The sequence below is a fragment of the Lytechinus pictus genome, chromosome 7 (assembly GCF_037042905.1).
Source record: "Lytechinus pictus isolate F3 Inbred chromosome 7, Lp3.0, whole genome shotgun sequence".
In the NCBI taxonomy this organism is placed as follows: domain Eukaryota; kingdom Metazoa; phylum Echinodermata; class Echinoidea; order Temnopleuroida; family Toxopneustidae; genus Lytechinus; species Lytechinus pictus.
Genome location: NC_087251.1, coordinates 28,246,475 through 28,274,428, shown reverse-complemented (window position 1 = coordinate 28,274,428; position 27,954 = coordinate 28,246,475). Strand labels below are relative to the sequence as shown.

General features: G+C 35.5%; 2 protein-coding genes across 2 annotated transcripts in view; one reads left to right on the top strand and one right to left on the bottom strand.

Annotated features, from left to right (window-relative positions):
* LOC129264614 (axin interactor, dorsalization-associated protein-like) overlaps positions 1-26,238 on the bottom strand; it is a 55,035-nt gene extending 28,797 nt beyond the window's left edge. Inside the window, exon 1 of the mRNA XM_064102405.1 lies at positions 26,124-26,238. The gene's annotated coding sequence lies outside the window, so the exon portion shown is untranslated. The remainder of the gene's footprint in view (positions 1-26,123) is intronic.
* LOC129264620 (protein Skeletor, isoforms B/C-like) lies at positions 79-23,492 on the top strand. The gene is made up of 15 exons (XM_054902528.2): positions 79-484; positions 4,195-4,341; positions 4,903-4,975; positions 6,583-6,691; positions 7,804-7,975; positions 9,000-9,078; positions 9,828-10,029; positions 10,639-10,869; positions 11,727-11,865; positions 13,953-14,066; positions 16,181-16,366; positions 17,344-17,537; positions 18,442-18,469; positions 19,673-19,830; positions 20,911-23,492. Exons 1-15 carry the CDS (start codon positions 427-429, stop codon positions 21,022-21,024), a joined length of 2,004 nt encoding a protein of 667 aa, XP_054758503.2. The 5' UTR covers positions 79-426; the 3' UTR covers positions 21,025-23,492.
* Positions 26,239-27,954: the final 1,716 nt, after the last annotated feature.

Sequence of the window (27,954 nt, the reverse complement as noted above, 5' to 3'; positions counted from 1 at the left end):
GTCCCCCTTTTTGAAAATCCTGGATCCGCCCCTGGATAGCCAATAAACGTGACTAATCTTATTTCCATTGTTCGATCTGATCCATGTAGTTGATGGTTATGTGATCAAATTACCTGCCCCAAAAAACTTACGTCTTTCTTTTGTTTCATCGGATCGGGGGACCGGGGGGGGGGGGGCTCTCAAGTGGATGGTATATAGACACGCGCGCGAACAATAGCTTCACAAATCTGCATACACGAAATGCTGAAACATCCTGATCTATATACCGATCCGAACTTGTTAGCACGCTCGGACGCAGTTTACTCGGTATATTCAGATCAAAGAAATGACCTCACTGTTTCCTTTTCAATTGATCGAAAGCGCTAGACGTACGTATAACAGTATTGCAGTTACGTTATCATCAACAGAGCAAGAGGAGAGAATAAAATGGTGGCCATAATAACGTCTCGTAGATTCTTCGTCATTTTGTCTTTGTTTTATAAGGGTACGTATTTCATTTTAGTTTAAAAATTATCATGATAACTTTACATTTGAATAAATTGACAACATATATATATATGTATCACATCTGCAATCCCCAAATTGAGTACACGATTTTTTATTTATCATGTTACTTGTCCTGGGAATTATTGTTGTGAGTTTTGACGGATTACAAATACACAAAGCTGCAGTCTACCCGGAAGTCTACCATGTGAGTAAAAAAATGAATAATCCCCAATTTTAGGAGAAAATACGCCATGAACGCATAATCATATATCTGGAAAGAGTATGATTTGGTACTATAATTATGTGGTATGTCTTCACGCTTGGAAAATGAGTAGGTATATTTTTTTACAATAATGTAACTTTTGATGTGCACCAAAGTAAGGTATGACTGCAATGAATGAAATCATATGCTTCAATCCTATTTTATTGATACTTTCGATAGACAATCAAATATAAATCGATCCGGATACATTCCTAAATGTTGTGTTTGTTCATAGTAAAATATAAAACAAAATAAGTTCAGAAATGTTGTATGATATAAAAGAAAAGATAGGTTTAGAAAATTAGAGTATAGACATAACTAAATCCAATCGTTTTTTGCAATGACTAGAAGTAAATTTTCTTTAGTGGAGATACAATTTTCCTTTCCTTTTAGCAATGTGCACTTCTTCTGTATACGAAGAAAATAACGTTCTTTTATTAAAACAGTCCATGCTTAGATGATTATTACTATCTACACTCGTGTTAATACATCTTTTTGCAATAAGTAAGATATGATTCTTTATTTTTATATCTTGTTGTTTTTCTAAAAATCCTACAATTACAGTCTGTTTGTTCAGAGTAGAAATATCAAACATTTAAAAATAAACTTTATATTCATTCCAAAATGTTTGTACGTAGCTACAATACCATAGTGCATGTTCTAACGTTTCATAATCTTTACATCCCAAAGAGCATTCTGGTAAATCTTTTATTTTCATTATAAACACTTACATAATTGAAAAACAAAATGTTATTTATGACTTTAAACGGAAATTCTCAAGTTTTTGTATCGATGGATGTATTTATCATTATTTTTCTAACTTTATATCATTCAGATTCGCTTAAACTGTGTTTACCCTTTAATCGAAAAGAACTAAGAGATTGTTCTCTCTTCTTTTTACCAAATAATCATATAAATGTTTGCTATGTACAGACCTGACTTCTCTGAAAGTATTGTGCATTACTATCATCTTTTAGAAAATTAATTTCATCTGCATGAAAATGAATAACATTTTGATTCCTTTTCTTGTATCATATAGCAAAGTACATTCCGTTTTATAATTAAAAAAAAAATCATTTCCGTTTATTTCAAATTGGTCTTTAAGCAAGTCATAACATTTTAGTGAGCCATTGCATGATAACATGATGTGATATGCCTGGTTATAATCCCTTATCAAATAGGTGTTGAGAAAAAATCATTCTTTTATTGAGTTGAATCTCAGAATTTGTTCCAAATAATCTGATTAATGAGATATTCATCTTCTGTTGAGGAACGGATGAATTGCCAATCTTCCAATACAAAAGTATAAAAAGAATGTAGCTGGTGAATGCATTGGTTTCAAAATTACAGTTCAGGAGAAATCTACCGCAAGCTTTTCGTGTATGAAATTAAAAAATATTAAACCAAGCTTGGTTGCTTCCACTTTTCATTCTTAAAATCCAGAAATTGCCGATTTTGTCTACCATTGTCTACCATTTTGAGACCACCCTCTTCAATTCCTTGAATAAGAACATTGCCAATTATGTCATAAGCCTACATGAGTTATTATACATATATTTGCAAATCCCTTTTCGATGGAGTATTGATATTACTCACAACAAAGGGCCAATAAATGGGTTTATTCGGATGTTTCCGCATAATTTGGATCATTCTTTTTGCAATGGAATCTGCATACTTTGGGGGTCACAAAAATTCCAATACCAATTTGGGGCCCAGACATGCAGCCCACCGGGCCCAGATGTCCCACAATATATTTATTCAGCTTAAGACATACGTGGGATTATTATTATTATTTGCAATGAATCCAGTATACATATAGGTTTTTTTTCTTCAAAATTATCAATGGCAAACCACAACAAAGCGTCCACAAAACGTATATGTTTTTATCTCTGTTCTTATGAACACAATTATGCCACCATATTTTTACTTAATCATTCATATTTCGATGGTATAATTATATTTTAGCATTTATTGTTTCTAAGCTTATATAGCGTGTACAACATCACGATATAATTATGTGAGTGATCACTAATAATGGTATCGACTGTCGTTGCTGACAGTCGCGGTAGATTTTGTGTTCAATCAATTAAATTGAGAGTGGATACATAATTTTCGACTAAGCTGAATCATAGGGCAGAACCGTGTAGGTTGCTTAGCAACCATATCTGTTACTACGCAACAGTGGTGCATATAACCTTGAATGACTATTCTGTTTGGGTCAATAAATGCTAATAGTTAATGGACGGCGTCTCGTTATATATATAATTGTATTTGGTTGCTTATGTTAGAGTTGCATGACGTCTAGATGAGAAAACTTATTCATATACATGACAATATATCATTGCAGTATATTACTTTGCCTGATTTGTACTTGGCACTTCCTAAAACAAATTTCCTCGTCAAATGTAGATACAAGTCATTTGTTCATTCGAATATATGTGTAATTGATATCAAACTACGCATGAATTTCTTTGCCGGCTTTCGCTAAAGCTCGGGTTACAAGAAAACCGAATTCTCCCCAATAAATTCGGACCGATTCTGCCCGAATATGACCTGATGCAGATGGATTCGATGGTTTCGGAACCTATTCGTCTCTGATTCGGGGAGCTACCCGATCGAATAGAGACGAATTGGTCCAGAATAGGTCCCGATTCAGACAAGAATTGACTAATTGAATAGAATCAGTTTTTGCCATCCCGAATAAAGCCGAATGCCATCCGAATAGTGGCGAGAATCGAGCCATATTAAGGTACCATCGAGCCGAATGTGATCCGATTGCTCCGATTACAGCCGACTGACATCCCGAATATTGACCCGAAATATGGTCAGAATACTCCAAATGCCTCACCTAATCCAACCGAATATCATCCGAATACATCCAAAATGTGGCCCGAGTGAAATTTGTTGTGGTCACATTCGAGAGTATTTTGGGGGGTCTTCGGCTGGTTTTGAAAATTCCAAAACGAGCCAAATTCCTTTGCGAATCTTCCCGCATCTCCTGAGTTTTATCGAATTCGCGGAGGGAGGACAGAATACAGGATTTTTGGAAAGGGGGCACATTTTCCCGGAGGAAAATTCGAGAAGCAAAAAAAGGGGTTTCAACCAAAAATTAAGGAGAATTTCGTCCAAGAAAAAATTTGGCAAGCAAAAAAAGAAAAAAAGATGTTGATTGTGCCTCTCAAAGGGGGGGGGGGGGGGGGTACGGGCCAGCTGTGCCCCCCCCCCCCCGGATCCGCCAGTAGCCGAAATCACCAGAATGATGTGTATTGAGATAAAGTCGCAGCTGATTTCGTTCCGGTGTAACCCTAGCTTTAACGCGCTAGGTTTGTTTACGTGACCTTATTTCTTTTCTAAAAATCTGTTCTATTACTTCCCTGATCTAAATATCTTTTATCACTGAATTTGTATATATCATATTCCTTGTTTTGTTATCTCCTCGATACTAGTCGTGTCGCTATGTCAGGCCCAGTACCATGGCAAGCTCATTGGATCACTCAGTGATCTCTCATCCCATCGCATTGCCGGGACAGTCTACGCTGAAACTTCGACTCAAATCAGGATCATCGGCTTTAATTATGATGGCACTGCTCCAGGTACGAATCAGTTCGGTTCCATGACATTTGCCCTGGCGACAATTCGCTCTAAATTCCACACACTCATCTAATGACTGTGTTTAAATTCTATACCCTATTACTTTTGTTGAAGCTCCACATTTCTTGTTGAGAATCTGTACTGCTCCACTAGCGCTAACGAGCGAAATATTGCTGAGGGGCCCCTGGTGGGCTCGAATGGGCGGAGCCGCGGAGCCCCTTGAAGCTTTGGAATATGAGGCTTTTTTAAATGGCCAAGAGGGGACCTTATTAATATATTAAAAATTAATACCCAACAATACACACTATACTGTATGTGATCTTGTTCAGCACAGTGTGATGACACACACACACACGGTACCACAGTGTGAAAACATGTTCCAGTTTGTCATAATGGAATGACAACGATGTGAACACAGTTTAAAAAATATTGTTATCACACTGTATTTCACTGTGTAGTAACTGGAATAATTTTTTTCGGGGGAGGATAAAATGACGTTACGAACGATAATTATTTTCTTAAACAAATTCTCGTCAACTCACTAGTTTTCTCTCCTGTTCCAGATGCTTTCCTTTGGGCTGGAGTATCTGGGACACCGTCTTCTGATGGTTTTATCATACCGGACGAAACAGGAAGGTAATCTTTACAGATTTTGAATATATGACTTTCACATATTTTCCTCCAAGTATAGATACATGGCATGCATATATAATAAATGCATTTAAATAAATATGCACTGAAAATATTGAACTTCCTATCATGTAGGCCATTGTTGTTCGTCATTAAGTCATGTTTTTGCAATCATGATATTGATCACGTCGTTCCCCGGAAAGAAAAAGAAAGCAAATGCGCACAAACGATTATGTTTCTCTGCAATAGTATTCATGGTTGATGTGTTAAAAACTGTTTTCGTAAGTAAATCAGCTTCCAACCATAGGTTCCAGGCACTAGCATAAATATGGGGGCTTAGGGGCCATGTCCCACCCCGCCAAAAATACGACCAAGGAAGGAAAGAATAAATATGTAACCTGCCATCCCAAAACCAACGTCGACCAAAATGAATAGTGAGATTTTCATTGAGCTTAAAATTCACTTCCTAAGCTTTAAAATGATATATAATATGTTAAAATTGACCAACAATAACCATTACTCTAGTACTTGATTGGATGCAGAGGAAATTCAGCAAGACCTTCAAAAATAAGGAGTAAACAAGGTTTGAAGTTGGGGTTCACTCAAGCATGAGATGTGCATATTTGTAATCTCAGTGAAACTCCCATTCAGTCCGAAAAATTAGTGTCCAAGAAACTATTGTAGTTTTTCTTTTATTCAACTTCACGACTTCAAATGTTCATAGTATGAAGAAGAAGAAGAAGAATTGTTCTTTCAGATGAGCTATTTTTTTTATATACTAAATTACTATTTTGGCTATTTACGGAGAACCTTACCTGGCGATTTATTGGTGGTTTGGGGGTGGTACATGTAGGTCACACTTTATAATAAGAAAGAAAAGGAGAGAGAAAGAGTGATATATTACATTATTTTCTTAATATTGTGTCAAAATTTATCCCACATATTTTTTCTTGTATTAAAAAGGTGAATAAATTGCTCACTTGCTCCGCTTACTCATTTTTTCAGAGCACGATCCATTATCTGGCCCCTCAAATTTTTGGCTCATCACCATGACACCAATCTTTCACGACATATTGCAAAGTTCATTCCAGATTAGCTTTTTGGAGCTGCAAGAGAAATTATCGCATCAAGTATTACGACACGTGGTTCTGATCTCCCGGTTCCAACCATCTTTATGGTTCCGACGTGCAATTCCCTTCTCGTTAAGTCAGACCAAGGAGCTTTTCCTTGTACAGACGTGAACTCCCATTAGCAATTTATAGGGAATGTATTATATCACAATGATGCACTTTGAACCAATGAAATTAGCATATTATTTTCATTATAATAGTAACTAAATTGTATTGTGCTTTCCTGGAATGCGTCAGTCCCGTTTTAGTTCTGGAAATAACTTAAAACCGTTGACATAATTATTTCAAACATTACTTATACATAAGCCTTTGAAATAACTTGGTAGATTTAATGATTAACTCCATTCATGAATGATGAAATGATTAGATTATAATCCATCTAATCATGTAATCATTTTCTTTCACCCCTCCCTCATTTTCACCTTTCATTTTCTCCCTCTCTCTCTTCTATCCCCGCTCTTTCCCCCTCCCTCTCATATACAGCCTTTTAAAGCTTGAACAGTATGATAACGTTGATATTTCAGTCAGCCTTCCTGCTGGAAGAACTGTATCTTCACTTGCTTGGATATCGGTTTGGTGCCGAAGTTTCACGGTATCAAGACTTATTTATTCTTACGCCTTTAAATGGGGTAGTCCACCCTGACATCAAAGATGATCGTAGTTAAAAATGAGAAAAAAGTGTTAATGAAGCTCTAAAAAATCCATGGAAAATTGATGATAATAATTTTAAAGTCTAATTTTGTGACGCCTCGTTAATAGCAGCTCCTGCATGTAATGTAATCTTAGAGGATTCCAAGTTTCCTACTCATTCATGATGACTGAATTTGAAATATTTTTATTATTAGAATGTATAATAGTGTGGTTGATTATATTGTAAGGAGAAATAAAATCAATGATATTTTTTTCTGAGAAAAAGTTGTTTTGTGCAATTTATACCACAGTGCTCGTAAGTGATATCATTAAATAAAAAGAAAATCGATTTTCTGTCATTCTTTGCTAGAATTTCAGCAAACGTTAGGCACAATTTCCCTTTTAATCAACTACAGGAAACATCGAATAGGTAGATGAGAAAGGAAATGATAACCGGAAAATATCCCTGTGACCCAAATGATGTTTGGGTTTATGAGACCCACTGCCCCCAATTGGCGAGCTAATAATATGGAAAGTCTATACTATTCTCTGGATTGATTTCTATAAGGGAGTGGTTAATACTACGAGACATGAGAGACGTCGCTTTTTCCTCTGTTAGTAAATTGATAATCAGCATTATCCTTACCCAATCAGTTGCTTGTATCTACCTTGAGTCACATAGTTTCATGGCCGTTAAATCGACCACCGATTTGACGAACTTGATCAATCGAAGTGATTTTCAAGGAGAAAAGATACCCCAAGCCCTCAATCTCATATTAGAAAAATTATTGAACATTTTTAGTACTGATTCTCATGCCAATTTAATTTCAGAAAGATCTCAGTCAAAAACATCATAATTTTGTTTTATCATTAGATAATAGTACGCATGTATACAGTTGTTGTAAACATGTTCGCTTCATGATTTTTCTGTAAAGTGAATAAAATCTTTCTATGAAAGAAAAAAAGTTTTTGCATTATTACACTTGTATTGATTTTCCTTATAAATATATATTTTTGTGCGCCGTGAGTATTTCTAATTGGATGCCTAATTTTATGACGTGTTCTCTTCTACAGGCAAATTTTGGACAAGTGATTATTCCGGGAAACTTCGTAGCCCCCTCTCCTTTAAGCCTTGGTCCACTAGGTTTTTCACCCCTTGTTCATAAAACCGAAGCATCAGACGTGACCATCTTAAATTCAAAGCAGATCCGAGTTACGAATTTGTTTTATGATGGCCTAGGACCTCGTAAGTTTTTGAGAAGCTATTTTCTGTGGCAAGGGGTTTAATCGTTCAATTTCTGGACGAATTTTATTTGTGTATCTCTCTCAACCATTACGCAATCTCCCGAGTTACTGCAAGTCGAAAACGGCGATATTTCATAATCGCAGCCCCCACTGAATTCATAAAAACGCTCCTTATTCTTTTGATGTATTGTAGAGACAATGATTTTGCTAGAATAATTTGGCTTTTGTAATTGTGAAGATTTGTGTTTCCAGAATTAACATTCAATAACACCGGCCATTTGTAGACCAAAAGCTTCGGTCTCTATTATATTGGTTGTTCCGCTGAACTCCGTTGGCTCCACTCACCAATTACGAGGAGAAATTTAAACAAAATGTTAAAAAACGCCTCGAAATAGATGGCTGACGGCTGTCTAAAGCCTACCTGTGCACCAACTACATCCCGTTATGAAAAAAAAATCATGTGACACTTTTTTACGGTGTATAGTTACTTACTAGAGGCTCGTGTTTCGACTTTTCTCATAATCCCTCGAACCGATCTGCAGTTCAACCATTTTTTCTACTTAATACAAGTTAAATGATTTGAATACTCTCTTCAACTCAATAAAAATACACTATCAGGGATTAACGATATGATGAACATAATCTTCTTCTTTCCTTCACGGTATATACTCCGCCTTAATTTTTAACAACAATAATTATAGTGAAAACTCACCATAGTGACACGATAAAAACACTAAGCAGAGTTTCAAATTACTTTAAATTGGTTAAAGCGAAAAAAAAAGATGTCGAACTCCATCTCCCAGATAAATCCAATCCACTCAGTTGAGCTAATGCACCCCCTTCATATTGGATACGAGCATATGGATTAAGATGTTCCAGTGGCGTACGCACAGCACGTAAGAATTCAAAATCTCATCTCTGGATATTAAGCTCTACATATTTAATTTTCAACTTCCACAAATTGCTAACTCCGTTTTGATTTTTCATACATTTTATGTATTTTCGTTCTTTATTACCGCACTTAGGGGCTTATTTTTGGGTAGGACCCGGAGGGACTCCTTCCAATGGAGCCAATGACCGTTCAATACCAGACGAAAACGGAGGGTTAGTTGATTCCATTTTTTTTTACGAGTTAGAGCTAGTTTTGCTGGTGAAAACGCGGTCTTAGATTTTTCTATTTAGGAAACAAGGCTATCTCTGCCCCGGGTCTCTGCCATGGTGTACATTGTGCTGTTTAAGAATTGAATTTATTTTAATTTGGAGATGCACAATAACCCTAAACAACTTTTATAATAAAGCCCTGGGTTTGTTCACATACGAGCCAACGTTAATGTTCATTAGCTGAGTTAACCGCATTTTGATTGTATTTGAGTAACTCTTTATTCTGGGAAGCTTTTCATGAAAGAACTTGTCAGACATTTTATCCGACAATATTTTTTATCAGATAGTTAACGTAAGAAATTTGTCGTTAATGAAACGCTTCTCTTGGACCCCAAATAGCATAATCAAAACAATTTCGCATGCACAATGATAATATTTTGTTTAAAGTGTTCTATATTTTGAGAGTTAAAATCAAAATCACTTTAATCCGATTTTATTCCGTAAATCCCTCTATTCTGGCCCAATTTCTTTATCTTGAATGATTGTTTTTAGAACATAGTAGTATTTTCATGTCAGCATTGCATATTGTTGCTTTATTTTCAATAATTAAATCAAATAAACTGTTGATATTCATGCTCGGAAATACAATGTCTCATTGCATCAAATTGACACATAAATTGTACACATTCATTTATTAAGGCTGGTGATGGGATATGCTGTTGATATTATAAACATTCTTGAAATATTCACAGAACCGGTGTTATTAGGAGATACAGTGGGGAAACGATCGTTCTAACTCTCCCTGATGAGTTAACGGTGTCCGATATTGGGCATTTTGGTTTGTGGTGCATAGCTTTCTCCCAAGATTTCGGACACGTTGATATCAGCATACCGAACAACCATGACCTGCCTCCACTACCTTTTCACAGTGGGACCAGCGGACCAAGGAGACTGGTAACTATGACAATGGTGTTAATGGTGGTGGTTAGGTTGATGATGATGATGATGATTTGGATGATGAGAATAGTGGCAATGAAAATAATAATACATTTAATACAACACTGTTTATAATAGCGTGTATCACTTTGATAAACTGACGTCTCTATAATGATAATGATGAGTACACAGATACACGCACACACCCATGCACAAACACACACACACACACACACAGATGCGCACCCACATACTCTCATCATGGGGATTTGATGGCCCGTATTCTGAAGTCGGGTTTAACTTAAACTCAGGTTTAAAATTGTGGTTTAAGTATGGGAAGCCAAAAGTATCAAAATTTTTATCAAGTTGAACGTTTCCTATGTTTACTCTGCTCTTTCCTGATTCATCGATGGTGAAAACAATCATCTCTTTATACTTCCTAGATAATTATGAATGATTTAAGAGCCAAATGAGCTGAAATATGATATCTCTACTGTTAGTGATTTATGTAACAATTGGCCATCCATACTTAAACCACAACTTTAAACCTGAGTTTAACTTAAACTCGACTTCAGAATACGGGCCCATGTGTTTACCAGGGTGTCATAATTTCTCGTTTCATCTCAGACATTTCCGAACTGCGAAACGCTGGTCGATGAAAAGTTTCAAGTGAGTTGGAAAATCGACGGGAGCGATATCATCATCAGACTGAGCAGTCTCAATGGTACCGACTACGCCGCATTCGGTCTCAGTGGATCGACAACGGGAACGCAAATGATCGGCGGTGATGTTGTCGTGACTTTCATGGATAACCAGACTCCACGGGCCGTCGACTACTATCTGAAAAGCCAGGCCCAGGTACAACATTCTCGACAATATTATTTGCGATATTTAACAATTTGAAAAATCGATCGTAATTCACATGAGAAGCTCGCGCTATGTTTAGTCAGCAGACACAGTCCGTGTCCGTGATTGAAACTATCAACAAGGTGGTCTTCACACAAGACTAGCACATGCACTGCAATTTGCAGTTTCATTTATAAATGAGAGGCAAATTCTTCACAAAAGTTATTGGCAGTGAGTCCAGGCTGCATAATATTCAGACGACTTTCTAAGATTGAAGGGTTTGCACAATGTTATTGGTTTATAATGTAGGCCTACATCCATGTATTATAATGTAATAATAATAATTGATGATAAGTCCATTTTAAAATTCATTGATGACCCAGAATAGAAAAACAGCAACACAATGTAAATGGAGCTGAAATGTGTTATATCCGCCATATTATGTATTGGTTTTCATTTTGTCATGGGGCCTGTTGCATAAAAACTTTTGCCATAAAAAGAACTCTGACAAATAAACAAAAACCTAGGGGAACAAAATTATACCATTGACAATATAACACGGTAAAACCTCTGGCGAAAAAAATGGCAAGAGCAACAGGCCCATGGAGTGACATTCATAATTCCTTGCAGGTGAGTATTTCATAAAGCTTTTCATAACTTCCGAACGACTAGTATCCTTCTGTTACGGTATATGATACACACCAGATTTTCATTATTCATTTGGAATTTTGTCTTGGGTTGGTCTTGATTTAGTTCCCAATAAAGGGTCACCAGTCGTTCGTAAAGTTGTTCGTAACTTACAAACAACGTTTTGAAACACCCACCAGATAGGGTGATTGACGAAAACGAATTTTCACTTTTTTTTACAGTGTACCCCTCAAAATGGTGACGGAGCCTGTCCAGATACAATATCATCAGAACAAGGAAGCAACGACTCTGTAGTAGTGGAATCGTATGTAGAGAACGGCGTTACACATATTACCTACCGTCGGCCTCTGGCTGCAACAGGTGAGGATGTCGGAATACGAAACTGTCCTAGATACAAGCAGCCAATAAGAAAAAAAATTGTTGATTGCAGTCAATTAATTGGGATAGTGTAACTAACATAATCATGTCTACGAGATCCCCGAATTTGCGGACATCTCGAACGTGGTTTTGATTAGAATAAGAAATTTCAAAGTAGGACAGAATATCATATATACAACTATCATAGTTTGCATTGAATTGCTTGTCATAAATAATTTTCTTAATTTGACAAGATCGTATTATACATAAAGAATCTGATTGAACACCCACGAACGATCAAATCGTACGTAGTCTTTCGAAACTTTACAACGGCTTTACTAAACGGGATTCATGTGAATTATTGGGGCTGAGTTTTAATACCATGCATCTTTCTCTTACCTGCGAAGCAGTGTGAGACTATATAGGCGCCGCTTTTCCGACGGCGGCGGCGGCGTCAACACCAAATCTTAACCGAAGATTAAGTTTTGGAAATGACAGCATATGGACCTAGTTCATGAAACTTGGCCATATAGTTGATCAAGTATTACTAAACATCCTGCCTGAGATTCAGGTCACATGTCCAAGGTCAAAGGTCATTTAGGGTCAATGAACTTAGACCATGTTGGGGGAATCAACATAAAAATCTGAACCTATAAGGTTAAGTTTTTGAAATGTCATCATAACTTAGAAAATATATGAACCTAGTTCATGAAACTTAGACATAAGGTTAATCAAGTATTACTGAACATCTTATCTGAGTTTCAAGTCACATGACCAAGGTCAAAGGCAAGGTCAAAGGTCATTTAGGGTCAATGAACTTTAGCCAAGTTGGGGGTATCTGTTGAATTACCATCATTACTTTGAAAGCTTATGGATCTGATTCATGAAACTTGTTATTTTTTTGTTTATTTATTGGTATATATGCTCATAAAAATTGACCAGCAGCACAAGCTGAAAGGGCCAATTTACAAAAATTCATAAAGTACAATATACAGATATAACAAAGCAAATGAATAAAAACGTAAAGACAGTATTCTATATCAAAACTTAGATCCAATTAAAAGATGTATCTCATAAATAGAAGTTTGAGAAAGAGAGAAATAAGCAAAGGGGAAGAGGGAGAGAGAAGAAGAAGAGAGGGAGAGAGAAATGAGAGTATAGGAAAGAAAGAGAGGGAGAGAGGGGGTATGTCCTCTAAATAGAAAGAGAAAATTGAGTGAGGTAGAGAGAAAAACAAAGTGGTGAAGAAGAGGAGAGTGACACGGAGAACATAAAAGTCAAAATACTGTCAATTATGATTGACACTACATAAAGATATGAATATCCTATATGAGATACAAAATGAATTATATATATAAATAGATTCAACATAAGAACAATTAGTATAATACATTTTAGCAAGACAATAACTAATCATTTCAAATTTTCCATGTACGTAGGCGTAACCTACAAAAAACCGATAGAAAACCGATGGACATAAGAGTATTCAAGAATCACTGAACATCCTGTGCGAAATTCAGGTCACATGACCAAGGTCAAAGTTCAATGAACTTTGGCCATGTTGGGGGGTATCTGTTGAATTACCACCATAACTTTGAAAATTTATAGAGCTGATTAATGAAACTTTTAACACAAGAGTAATCAAGTATCACTGAATATTATGTGCGAGTTTCAGGTCACATGACCGAAGTCAAAGGTCATTTAAGGTCATTGAACTTTGGCCATTTTGGAGGTAATTATTAGATTGATGTCATAACTTTCAAAGTTTATAGATACAGTTATGAAATGTGGATATAGGGGTAATCAAGTATCACTGGCAAGTCTTAGGTCGCATGATCAAGGTCAAATGTCATTTATTGTCAATGAATGTAGTATTGTATTATTATATGAATGGTGTTTTTTGTGAATAATTATTTTATAGTAGTTTTCAAAGTCAGCACTGCCGCTATATTTAATTGCGCGATGCAGGTGAGACTGCCAGAAGCGCAGAGGCGCTCCACTTGTTAATGAAAACATTTCGCTTTTTTTTAAAACTCTTTTTATCATTATGATTGTTTATTCATATCCTTGAATTATTTTCCCTGCTTAAGATGCTACTTATGACCAGGCTTACACTACCAATGGCCCTGTCTACGTCATCTGGGCGCGAGGACCTATTAACGCTGATGGTCGTGTTGCTTTCCACAACATAGGATGGTCAAAAAGTAAGTTTGTAAGGGAATCGATATTAAACCTCGTCCATTATGACTTTCTGCCTAAAATAAAAAGGTGTCATAGGGGGAATCGGCGTAAGGGGGAACAATGGGTTTTTTCCGTAACAGTTATGGTTGGTGACATTTAGAGGGACTGAATCTACATGGGGGTGAGGGTCTGAACAATGCAAGAGATAGTAAAGAATTTCTCCTATAGTTTGATGAGACCAGTCAGTCTGCAAGCCACTGTGTTAATGAGCAAATGAGCAAGATTTATCCAAGTCCTCTCATGGCTGAATTCATGTCCCTGCAAAATCTTGTGAATTGTGAGACTTTCTTTCTCAAAGAATTTAACCACTTTTTCCTTGAGTAATATTGATTATTTTTATACCATGGAAAAGAGTAAATGTTACTCTTTTATATTGGTTATTTCTTTTGAATAAATTATTTTGATAAATAAGTGAATTTTTTACCTGAAAAGATGCATCAAACAGAATTTTCTTCTTCTATTTTTACTTGCGAATTGTGCAACATTTTGTGTTTTAGGCACAAACATTATTTATATCATCAGAAAGCTCAAACTCTATACTTTCTTACAATTTCACTCTTGATATGTGGCATCTGTTAGATGGGTCAGCAGCCAGCTTTTTCCATCAAGATGCAAGACAAGATTTCTGAAATTTCTGAGTAACATAAAATCCAGAGTTCTGATTGGCTGAATAATGTTTTCAAAACAACAGGCGCGGGTAATGTGAAGAGATTACCACATGGTGAGTGTGACCTTGCACGGGCCCAGTGTGGGGAACATTGGAATTTGCGTGGGTGTGTGGTCTCTATGACCAATCAGAGCGCAGTATTCTTGTTTTTGAGCTGCTTAATGTACTTGGCCTATGAAAAGCTGGCTGCTGACCCATCTAAAATACATCTTCTTATAAAAATTATATCATATTGAAGCTTAGATCTTCAGCTTTATCATAGTCTAAAAATCATTTGTGCTCAAACAGAAATTAAGTGTGAAAACAACAAGTTTTGTTGCATGAAAAAAATTATTTTGTTTCATGTTTTAGATCAGAAGTTCCTCCTATATTACAAAATCCTTTTAAAAATCCAAACACATGACCTGAAAGAATGATTCTTCTTTACAAAGATACCAAAAACATGAAATTCGGTCAATATTTAAAGCAGCAATGGCCGAATAAAAAGAGGTGTTTTTGGTCCGCATCAAGCTCATTAACAATGCAAAAACCCTCTAGTCATGAATATCACTTGGATAAAAGAAACTCCTTTTTCAGGGCTTGCCGACTGACTGAGACGTAATAACTATATCTAGTTCGTCTAATTACCAATTAGTTTCATTACCACTTAGCCGGTTCACCATTTTCTTTCATATATAAACGTATGGCATCGAATTCATTTCATTTTTCAAGTGGTGATATTAAAGAAGCCCTCTAACGTGTCACAAAATGTATTGATAATTCAAATTCCAATTTAAAATGATCATAATGATTATTGTACTCAGAATACTTAGCGAGATCGATGACACTTAAATGCATTAACATAATCACAACCGTATAGGATGGTATTGCCGTACGTGTAGCAGGCCGTTCACCTATTCATTTCTTGATATCACGCTATTTCAAATTTGTGATATTAAAATGTAAAACAGCTTACCGTATGGCTGCGATATGCTCATGATATATTATCAGATCGAAATAATTTGATATCGAGACAGACAAAGGGGAAATGAGCCTAATTTTTAAAGCCATATAATTAGAACAAAATGATGTCCATGAATCAGAGTTAGACCAAACGGGCAGTATGTAGACAAAGTGACTGTGGATCCAATAGCAATTTACATCAATTATCGTTTGTTTTAAATTCGAAACAAGTAGGCCTATTGCGTATTTGTTATCCAAATATACTTGATATTCTGTGATGGGTGCTGAAATATGATTTTCCAATAAAACTTGCAACTCATTTAATTATAGGCCTATTAAACATGAAGTTATTCTATAAAGAATTATTGATTGCAGAAAATAGCAATCACATAGCGAAATTTTATTTTCCCAGATTTAAATTTACAAAGCATTCTTAATTATGAACGATTTATTCACTGTTTTGTGTAGGTAATTCCAATTTGCAGATTGATTTTGGACGCAATAGCAGCGCTTGCTCACCCCTAGGACAAGGGGGTATTGCACCACCCGTAGCAGATGGCTGGGAAATACCTGGTATCACACGCCTTGAGGAAGCAACCTTTACCGTGGAAATGGGACTCTCTGGTGGACGCAAAGGGTACCAGGCCATCACTGGTAAGCAAGGGTAGATCCCAGGGTGGATCCAGGATTTTTGATAGGGGACGTAACATAGGGGCGGATTCATTTGCATTGTAAATGAAATAATTGGTGTCTTATATGGTCCAACCCTCACTTATCTTCCGGCATGAAGCTCATATTCTTTTTCAATCATTTTATTTTGATCACTTAAAATAAAAGTCACTGGAGGCAACGACAGGTTGGTGAGAATCTCTCAGATAGATTGACACATATCCATCTAACCTTCCAAAAGAAATTCATGCATTGTCAAACCCCCTTTTCCCCAATTCTCTTTTCATATCATTTTAATTTTGTCTTCGTAGATCCTCTGAAATTTGACGTCACTCGCCCAAGGTGTGGCATGTGACAAATTTAATAATGATAATAAACGCGGTTCTTGTATAGCGCATATCACATTACTAGTATGTCATAACGTCCCTATGCGCTTCAAAAGGACTTGGATTTGTCAAACTTTTTATTGCAAATGAAATAACATTGCGAATGGCGTCACTGGATCATCGGATTCCAAGTAAGAATTCGATGATCTAATCACGACTGACGTTGAGGCAACGATGTACCAACTACACTGTTGGAATCATGACGTAAAATTCCTTTTGGTGCAGGGCGGGCGGCGGGGGGGGGGGGGGGGGGGGGGAGTAGTACAGAATTAAAAAATAACAACAATTCTTGAGAATGTAGTTTTATTTGTTTATGTACATAAAATATTTCCTCTTGATAGATTCGTCATATTATTTGTTTTGCAATTAGCGCGTACATTGCGCTGGCCATACTTCCATCTCTTCTAAAAATAGAAAGACGTAATATAAACGGTAATAGACAACTCAAAAGAATCTTTGAAGCTTTGGATATTAGACCAGACATGGCTAGTTCAGAATTAGTCTGGAATAATTTGGAAAAGATTTTACTGAACTATTTTCAGAAGTATAATCATACCCGCGTTTCTTTATGACAAGGTCGTGTTGGATGGGGAATCGCATGGTTTATCAATGGTATTCTTATCCCCGAGTTAACCCTCAAACGCAACGTCACCTACACATTCCGTGTATTCGGTGGAGATAATGCGAATTTCAGCGGCAATTATCATCCTTTCTATATTACTGATGACATCAACGGTGGTTACGGACAACTCTCTGAAGCAGACAGAGAGGTAAGACAATATTCTTGATTCAGGAATATTAGAATAGATAAGAAGTATATATGGGTATATTTATATATAAATGAATTTACATGAAACGTACCTTGGACATCAGACCGCCTGACGATCACAACTAAGCGTGAAACCTGAGGTAGCGGAAATTGCAAGGTCCGTTATATTTTCTACACGCTCTACCTACACCCCCACACACATATATATGTATATATATACATATATATATATATATATATATATATATATGTATGTATAAATATGAGCACTTTCCTATTTGAGACGAGAGAAATCTGCCAGTCAGTAGCATACCCAAATGTTATATAACGTCAGGAACAGAGGTTTAAAAGGTTTTTGCTCTCTTTACTTCTAACTCCCTCCAGTGGGAGAGGGATGGTGGTATTGCTTATTTGTCGCCCGCACCTGGTAGATGCTCCAGACATAATGACCATAATATATGACTATCTAATACCTGGGACCAATTGCATGAAAGGGTCTTTAAAAGAAACATCTCTCGTGTCGTCGATTTAATGTGATACATTATTGTAAATGTTTATAATTATCAAATATCAAGAGTATTAGGCTCACTTCTAAATGATAATGACATAAAATTTTATTCATAATGACGGTTTTCGTTCATTTCAATGGATGAACAAAATTGGTTTGTAATTTGTTAAACAGCTGTCTCATTTGGCGCATCATGATAGATTAGCGACAAGTAAGACGGTCCCAGCAAAACATATGCAATCTGCCCCTTTTTTCGATTTGAATGCAAAAAAAGGGTTCAAATATTCCACCTAAACATCATTTATCTCATCTGCCTGTTAAAAATGAAAGATGTTTTTTAGTAGTTGTCAATGTTTTATCAAAGTGCTAATCATTTTTTTGATCCTCATCCTTCCAGGGTATCAAGATCTATGCAGGCCCCGTTGGTGAGTTCAATAATTTCTTCCGTTTGAATGTTGTTTAGTGTTTGCCTAAAAAGTAGAACTAAAATTCAAAGACAGAATATTCTACAATCACCTATGTCATATGTGTATTTGAGTGATGCTTTTTTTTATTTGGCAACGATAGACAGACACGCTAAAAACATGAAAGAATCATGAAATATATTTAAACAGTTCAAACTAACTTTATACACACCGAGGGGATCTATCACGTAATTTACTTGACTCTCGATATAAAAGTTAAATGGTTTTTATAATACCAACCTAATCATTTTACAAGAATATAAATCCTAATATGCCTCTCGATGGAGTATACCTGATCTGAGCCAACTTGCTTAAAACACTCCCCCTTAAAACCGCTTCATGAACAATAAAGATAGATTCGAAAATCAGCCTTTATTATTTTGTAAGCAGTCCATTTTCATAAAAAAGGACAGAGCAGTAAGAGGAAGTTGTTAGAAGAACATCAGATTATCAAAATGTATAAGGGCCAAATGAAACTCCACTGGATGAATGTCCACCAATTGCATTTTTTTTTCTACAATGCGTCCCACAAAAAAGGAAACCCGTTTCAGAGATACAACTGTATATTTCACAATTATTGAATATGTTTTTACTACAAATTTGACACTTATGGTAAGAGTGGACTCTCGCCTTTCATTTGAAACCAAAGGCTTAGCAAACCTATCACGCGTGGTAGATTTAAAAAAAAAATGAATACTGAGGCAAATCAGAAACGATTTGTGCAGGTACTCACAAATGAATCCGAATCCACTCTCATTTCAGAGATCAGTGAGAGAAACTTACAAAAAATAAAAAATAAATGCAAATCAGCGAATAAGCACGATCGTCGTATCATTAACCAATCTCGTCCAATTTTTTTGCGTAACCTGATTTTGACATTTGAATTTAAAATTCGTCTTTCTTAATAATGTGTGCTGTGCTTGCCTCATATTAGGTATCAGACTATAGAGGAATAACTGAATATTATGATGATGAAAATAAAATATCATAATTCATTTGCGTTTGAAGGAGAAAGATATGGGAATCCCGGTTTTCTTTTTTTTCTGGGACGCATTGTATAGTTTAAGGCAGTGATTATCGATATTTGGAAGAGTCACTCCTATGTATCACCATGATGTATCTGTAAATCCACTTTCTTTCTTTCTTTTTATCTTTCTTTGACAGAGGGTCCTCTTTGTCAGTACATGAGCGATACGAACCCTGATTCGTATAACACGTTTGACGAGTTTAAGGCAACCTTAGAAAAAAATTGTTTGTCTGGTGATCCTGGTGTACTCGAGTGGACTGTTCCTATTGATGCTCCCGATCTCCTGTACTATCATGTAAGCCAAGTTTTATTTGAATTTTTCTCCAAACGTCCAACTTCCTTGAATTTTACATTTTTGTATGTATTATGGCAATTTATGTATCATTTTACATGTTATATATGGCTTCTAGGAAATATTGAATAAGGACTTGATTTTAAAAAAAATTCCAGTTGGTCGATCGATCGATTCATTTCATAATTTGTCGGTCAATTTATCGATCAATATATCATTAACAGAACACGATGAATACATAATAAAGAAAGATAGTTTGTCTTTGAATCAACAATCAGTCAATGATTGAACCGATCAGCGAATCTGTCAGTCGGTCAATCAATCAATCAATTAGTGAATGGATGGATCAATAAATCAGTAATTCGATTTGAAAATTAATCTCGAATCAATCTGTTTATCTATTATATATATCAATCAGTTAGGGCATGAATGGGTCAGTGAATCACTATTCCGATCAGTCAATTAATCAATCAGGAATTGATATATGTATTTAATCTATAATTAAATCCATCAATTGATCACTCAATCAAAATCATTAATTAATCAATTTATCGGTCAATCATTTTCTCAATACATTTACCAATCAGACTGTCATGTCATTTAATCAATAATTCTATCAAACATTCAATAAAATGATCAGATAATCACTTAATCAATCATTACGTGAATCAATTTGTCAATCGACCAGTCGATGAAAAGAAAAATCAGTTATACAATTTACATAAGTCGGTCAATTTATCAATCAATCGCCAACCTTCAATTAAACGATCTGTCAGTAGAACTCTAACGTTTTTTATTTTATTCACTTTGAATTGTGAGTAAAATTTGATAGTCCAATTATTGTCTGTAACGCTTCCTCCAAATCTTGTTTAAGTATTGAGCTGTTATTTTTCCTGCTTTGCTACTGAACCGGATATATGTGATTTGTGAGCCCCTTCGAGCCTTTGATATTTAGACTTATAATGGAAAAGCAAAATAAACCCTTTATCTTTAGATATCATTTTTAGAAAAATAACATTTTCAATCAATAAAGATCCAGATTTAAATGATTTCATTTTACAAAATTTCTTCCTATATTTGCAGTGCTACACTCATCGTTTCTTGGGTTGGAAAATTCACATAACAGACAGCGCCACCACCGTCTCCTTGTCTTTATTCAACATTGCTGTCCTCTTCCTCCTTTACCTAATCTTGTAAAAAGTTTAACGAATGCAATTACATGAATATTCCTTTTAAAGTGGTGAGTACACTTTACAGACAAGTCCACGTAATGGACATGACTTAAGACACAGTTTCGAATGATCATAATTCATAAGTTATCATATTTAAAGTGTTCTTAGTTTTATAAAATATATTCAGCGGTAATAAAACTTTGAAGAAAAAAATTATGGTTGTGACCAAATGTGTTTGATAAACTTAGTAAGATTCGGTTGATTTTTAAAGTATTCAAACAGTTCTAGCCGGGTGTATCAGACACATTTGATGTTCAGTTACACACACACTGATTTGTTTTTTTTTACCATATTATTGAATAGTGATAAAACTTTGTAAAGTGCATTGTATATGTGTCTGAATGTTAAATGTGTTTTACTCGGCAAGAACTGTTTGAAAAGTGTCAATCTTAAAGTTTGATACTTAAGAACTATCTGAATGCTATTTCCACATGCTGAAATGTGTTTCCGAATGTGTGCAAAGCTCATCAAGGATTCCACAAAGTGGATTCGAGCTCTTTATTAGCTGCAATATCGTTAACACATGTGTTACTTTAAAAGTAGGCTCTGTATATACACTAGTCAAAATGACCACATTGAAAAACTATACAGGTGTCTTACCTGCAATAGAGACAACTTATATATACATGTATATTTAAATTTAAAAACATTTTCCTTCTCGAGTTTGGTTACTCATTTGTTATATACCCTAGACTTGTAGTGAAAATGGTATAGGCCTACATGTACATGTAAGCTAGATCGTTTTATGCAGAATGCACAAAGATTTAATACACTTTTTTTTTTTTATCTCTTTCGTTGTCATGTGCCTTAACGTGACGAATATGGCTATATATGTCCTTTTTATTATCCATAAATCACAAAAATGTAAACAAATTATTCTGCTGAGACAGTTTCAGAGCGTAATATTTTTTAATCCTCTTAAGCCATTGTTTTGTTTCAGCTTCAGTCCTAGCAGACCTTTCATTGCAATAACTAAAGTCAGTCCAACACCAACCCGGAGTCTATATCTATTAGCACCATAAAGGTCTCTAAACAACACCATATTGGTCTGGGGCTAACTCCATATAGGCTAATAACGTCTTTCTTTAAACAACACCAGCAAGCTTTCATTCAAACGACACCAGATTGATTTTAAACGGATATTTTTCCAACACTTATGTGTTGACAGATTCCGGGCTCATGTTAAATGGACACACAGTGCTTTTTACAGGGTTGCCATTACATACCATACCATGCGTTATTAGAGTCAAATGCAGGTGATTTATTTTTGATTTTTCGAAGTCAATCCTTTATATTCGTCAAATATATACGAAAATATTTTGTTAGAATTGAAATTTCAGAACATCGGCTCACTCAGCACTGATTATGATATTGAATCGTTTTGCACATCTTGCCATCCTTATTAGGAGACATTTCCATTGTTGTGATAGCAGTTTTATTAATGCGACAATTTTTATTGATAACTTTGATATCATGAAATATAGTCGAAAACATATACTATAATGGAATACATGCTCACACGCAATCAGTATAATTCAGTACAGTTGTTTAATCACACTGAAGAAACTGGTCTTTTTTACAAAAATTCGCATTTTTAACGCAACTCCTAAACCTTAAACACAGTTTTATACGCACTTATTATTATTGTTTGGTATTCCAGAGTTGGATTGAAACGCAATATTATTAAAACTCATGCCAAATGTCACTGTGCACAAAGTAAATAACATGAATGAAGGTTTAAAACATGAATGCACAAAATATGTACATATAATAGGGCTTAAAATCACATTTCGATAATAATCGTAAGACGACCAAGGTCATCAGTTTACTTTTATTAAGCCATAATTTGTACTTTATGCGTGTGGGGTGTGTGTGAGGGTATTGAGAGAGAGTGTGTGTGTGTGTGTGTGATGCTGTGTGATATATTACTCTATGTTCTTTACTAATTTTTATCTGTATGATTTCACTAAGTGATATAAAAAAAGTGTACTTTGTATATTTGAGTGTGTGTGTCGGTGTATGTGGGTGTGTATTTGTGCAGATGTTTGTTATTTTTTTGTATTTTTCATAGTCTTGCTCTTCTTGAATAGAGAACAAAATGTATTTAAACTATTTTCTATAAATTAGTCATGTAATAAATGTATAAGTAGTATATTTGATACTCTCTTTCTGCATGGGAATTTTTTAAAGAAAAGTTGCACTCTACTTCTCTAGCAGAATATTTCTACTTTCTCTAGCAGAATATTTTCTTATTGCTTTAATAAAGGTTAGATTTCAGTTGTCATACTAGCGTACTATATATATTGCAAAGTAAATAACTATTTTAAGGTGAAGTTGTATGATTATGTAGATTTTTCTATTACTTTGTACTATTTGCTATGTTTATTTTCGTATCTGGAGGCAATAAAATGTTTAATGTGAGTCTTTAAGGTATTTTTTTTACTGTCATCGCACCAATCATTCGTTGTATGAGTGGAATATCAGACTTTAACATCTTTCAAAACAGCTGTATTATCATGATTGCTCTCGATTAAACAGAAAGGGTGATAATCTAAGCTAGAATATAATAAACCACGCTTCTATGGAAAGCTTGGTGTTATAATAATTCTTCTATATTCATGGTTAATGTAATGTACCAAGTAGAAGTACATTGAAACTAATTATATTTTCCTTTGCTTCTCATTTCACGACACTTCTTGACGCAGAATCAGAATGACTTGGCGAATGAGTTGACAACTGGCAATTCATAATGTGTAGTCTAAGTTGTAGGAAAAGTCCACCCCACCAAAAGTTAATTTGAGTAAACAGAAATATCCAACAAGTGTGACACTGAAAATTTCATCGAAATTGGATATAAAATAAGAAATTTACGACATTTTAAAGTGTCACCTAGTTTCACAAAACAGTTATATGCACATCCTGGTCGGTATGCAAATGAGGGGACTGATGACATAATTCACTCCCTATTTCTTTTGTAGTTTATTATATGAAATAAGCATTTTAATTTTCTCCTCTTTGTCCTGTGAAACAAAGTTTTATTCCTCCCTGAACACGTGGAATTACCATTTTACGGTTCAGTAAAGTTGGTCCTTATTGTCAAATCTGTAAAAATTTAAATATGTTGAATTCAAACAATAAAAGACAAAATAAATTGTGAATGAGGGGCATCATTGTCTGTCTCATTTGCATGTCACTGAGTAGTGCATATCCTTGTTTTGTGACAGTTCTAAATGTCATAACTTTCTTATTTTACATCCGATTTTGATGGAATTTTCAGGGTTATGCTCGTTGGATTTTTCTCTATTTATTCATATCAGCAATTTTCTGAAGTGGACTTGACCTTTAACCTTGGCTATCAGAATACCACATTTTCCTTTACAATACAACTATCCCTATTTCCGCTGTGGAATTTACTTAGCTCGATTTTCCTGTTTCCACTTTTATTCATACAGGAAAGGGGGAAAGGACAGATAAAAAAAAGGACTTGAGAAAATATTGAAAGTGAGTGTTATGTGGGTGTGTGGGATGTGTGAGTGAGATAGCAAGTGAAATGAGAGAGAGAGAGAGCAGGACCTGGATAGGGAGAGGGAGAGGGGATACAGAAAGTGTGTGTGTGTGTGTGGAGGGAGAGGGCGAGAAGAAGAGAGAGGAGAAAGAATGCGTGTGGGTGTGTGTGTATGTGAAGGGAGGGAGAGAGTGAGAGTGACTGAGGGGAGGGAGGGAGAGGGACAAATTTAAAAGTACAGTCAGAAATGTTTTGTCCAACCTCTCATTGAACCTACCAACGGTTGGTTAAAACAAAATCGCATCCCATAATGAATTGGAATTATTGAAAAAAACAGTTGATCGTTTGATACTTTAACCAACTTTTGGGTTGATTAAAACAATTTCTGAGAGTATTAAGAATAAACATAGAGAGCATCACGTCATTAGTTTTGTCATAAATTATCTCCCTTCACATATCCCTGATTATCATCATTAAATTATAGTAGAGTCTTAACGCTACAATCATCAGATCATTCTGCAAATAATACAGATTCAAAATTTTATGAAAACCGAGACTCGGCAAAGTTATCAATTTCCATTGCTAATTTATTTGTGTAGTCTATCTAAGATCATTAGGGGAAGAATAAACATCAGATTTCTAATAATAATAATATATGTGATTTGTAATGCGCCAAATCCACTCGGCAGAGTGCCCAAGGCGCAGTGAAAGAAGAGAGAAAGAACGAAAGAGAAAAAGTACAAATACAATGGTAATAGATTCAGGAACAATTAAGAGTAAGAGGCATTGAATAGACGAGTCTTAAGGTATGTGTCAATGGACGTGCATTCACGGATTGTCAGGGGAAGATCATTCCAGAGAATAGGGCCAGCGTGAGCAAAAGCCCGAACCCCTCATGTCTTAAAGGAGAAATATATTGATTATGAATATGGCCTTATTATATATCAGTGGAAAGGTAATGATGTGTGGATTACCATTAGGTCATTAAAAAATAACGAAAATAATACATAAGGTGGAAATCGCCGATTAAAAAGCGCTAAAATGCCTCTCCGAAATATGCCTCGCATCGGTCTCTGAATTGACTCGAATTTGATGACGTCACTGTCTGTACGAGAGGCGTGATTGGCTCTCCCACGTCAAGCTCCACTTGCATGCAAAACCTGTTGCGAGGGTACGTTTTCTCCACACTGACACTGAATACTCCCAATACTTCGATCATGAAATGAAAGAAAACCCAGAAATTTATCTAGATTTGGATTTTCAAATTGATGATTATGAAGATGAAGAGAATGATGATAAAGTTTCTAATTCTAGAAAAACAAAGTGACGTGGATGGTGGTAAATTAAGGGAATTACGCCGGTGATGATGAGTAAGACAATTCAACTTGCAAGCCGATTCGCTACCAACGTACGTATGCAGCTGCATGCTAGCTGCACCGCGGGACCGCGGGTCAAATCCATGAAAATGAATTCCATGCAGCATGACCACATCCAGACAGAGTCTCTTTCCTCTATCAACAACATAATGAGAAGGAAAATAATAAAATAACTGTACTTACAAATAAGTGAATATATCCGAACCTAGGCTGAAGGTAAATCAACTCAAGGAATAGAAGCAGACGATATGCACCGACGATGAATTTCACGTGGCTGGAATAGATGTTCACTCGTTCTGTTAGATAAAATTTATATCTCATTATTTTGACTAAATTACGAAATTCGGAGAATTAGTATTCTACATAAAAATTAAGTAACACCTGGTACTATTTTTTGAATTACGATAAAATATTTTTGAAGCAAAGAAATTGAGGTAAATTAAAATAAGATATAAAGGATCATCCACTTAGCCGCATGCGATTGTAAACAAACAATCAAAAGCACATGGCCAGCTTGCTCCACTGAACTGAAAATACGTATTTTCAGTTCAGTGGCTTGCTCGCCCATAGAGTTGGAGCGTAGCTTTATCCAACTCTATGTGCTCGCCTTGCTGATTGTTTACAATCGAATGCGAGCTAGGCGGATGATCTTTTATATCTAATTTTAATTTACCTCATTTTCTTTGCTTCAAAAAGGTTTTATCGTAATTCAAAAAATAGTACCAGGTGTTACTTAATTTTTATGTAGAATACTAATTCTCCGAGTTTCGTAATTTAGTCAAAATAATTAGATAGAAATTTTATCTAACAGAACGAGTGACAATCTCCCAGCCACGTGAAATTCATCGTCGGTGCATATCGTCTGCTGTTATTCCTTGAGTTGATTTACCTTCAGCCTAGGTTCGGATATATTCACTTGTTTGTAAGTACAGTTATATCATTATTTTCATTCTCATTATGTTGTTGATAGAAGAAAGAGACTCTGTCTGGATGTGGTCGTGATGGAATTCATTTTCATGGATTTGACCCGCGGAGCAGCTATCAGCTGCATGTGTTGGTAGCGAATCGGCATATGCAAGTTGAATTGTCCGACTCATAATCACCGGCGTAATTCCCCTAATGTATACCTCTATCCACGTCACTTTGTTTTTCTAGAGCTAGAAACTTCATCATCATTCTCTTCATCTTAATTCATAATCATCAATTTGAAAATCCAAATCTAGATAAAATTCTGGGTTTTCTTTCATTTCGGGCTCAAAGTATTCAGTGACAATGTGGAGAAAACGTACCCTCGCAACAGGTTTTGCATGCAAGTGGAGCTTCACGTTGGAGAGCCAATCACGCCTCTCGTACAGAAAGTGACGTCATAAAAAATCCCCAATTTCGCGGACGTAATTCTGCGTGTTTGAAGCATTCAGAGAGAGAACTTTAAACTATCAATTAACTGAGTTCCATCGGTCTCCATGATAAATGATTTACACCATCGTGTTCTCCTTATTTTCTCCTTTAATTTGATATATGATTCCCCATTTTTACGATTTTCAATATAGTTCTACTTTAACGGATTTAGGAATAACTAGGGAACCAGAGTTGGATGAACGTGTGACCGGGCTGTATTTGCTGATTAGATTAATATTGTACTGTGGAGCAGAGCCATTAATTGCGTGGAAAACAAGGAGAAGGATTTTGAAGATGATGCGATCGTTGACCTTTAACCAATGAAGATATTTTTTAGAATGGGTGTGATGTGAACATACTTTTTAGATAGGGTGACCAAACGTGCTGCAGCGTTCTGGAGCTTTTGGAGTTTAGACAACTAAGTACTTATCACTTTCAGTTTACAGTAACAATGAAGGAAATTATCACCATTATGATTTCCCATCTACATTTTATTTGATTTCTTTCCCTGACTTAAGAGCAGGAAAGTTTCAATGGGTTATAGCAACAAAATTACCCTCACACGCAACAATCAAAACCTCGATAAAGAAAAAGAGCCCAAACTTAAAAACATTTT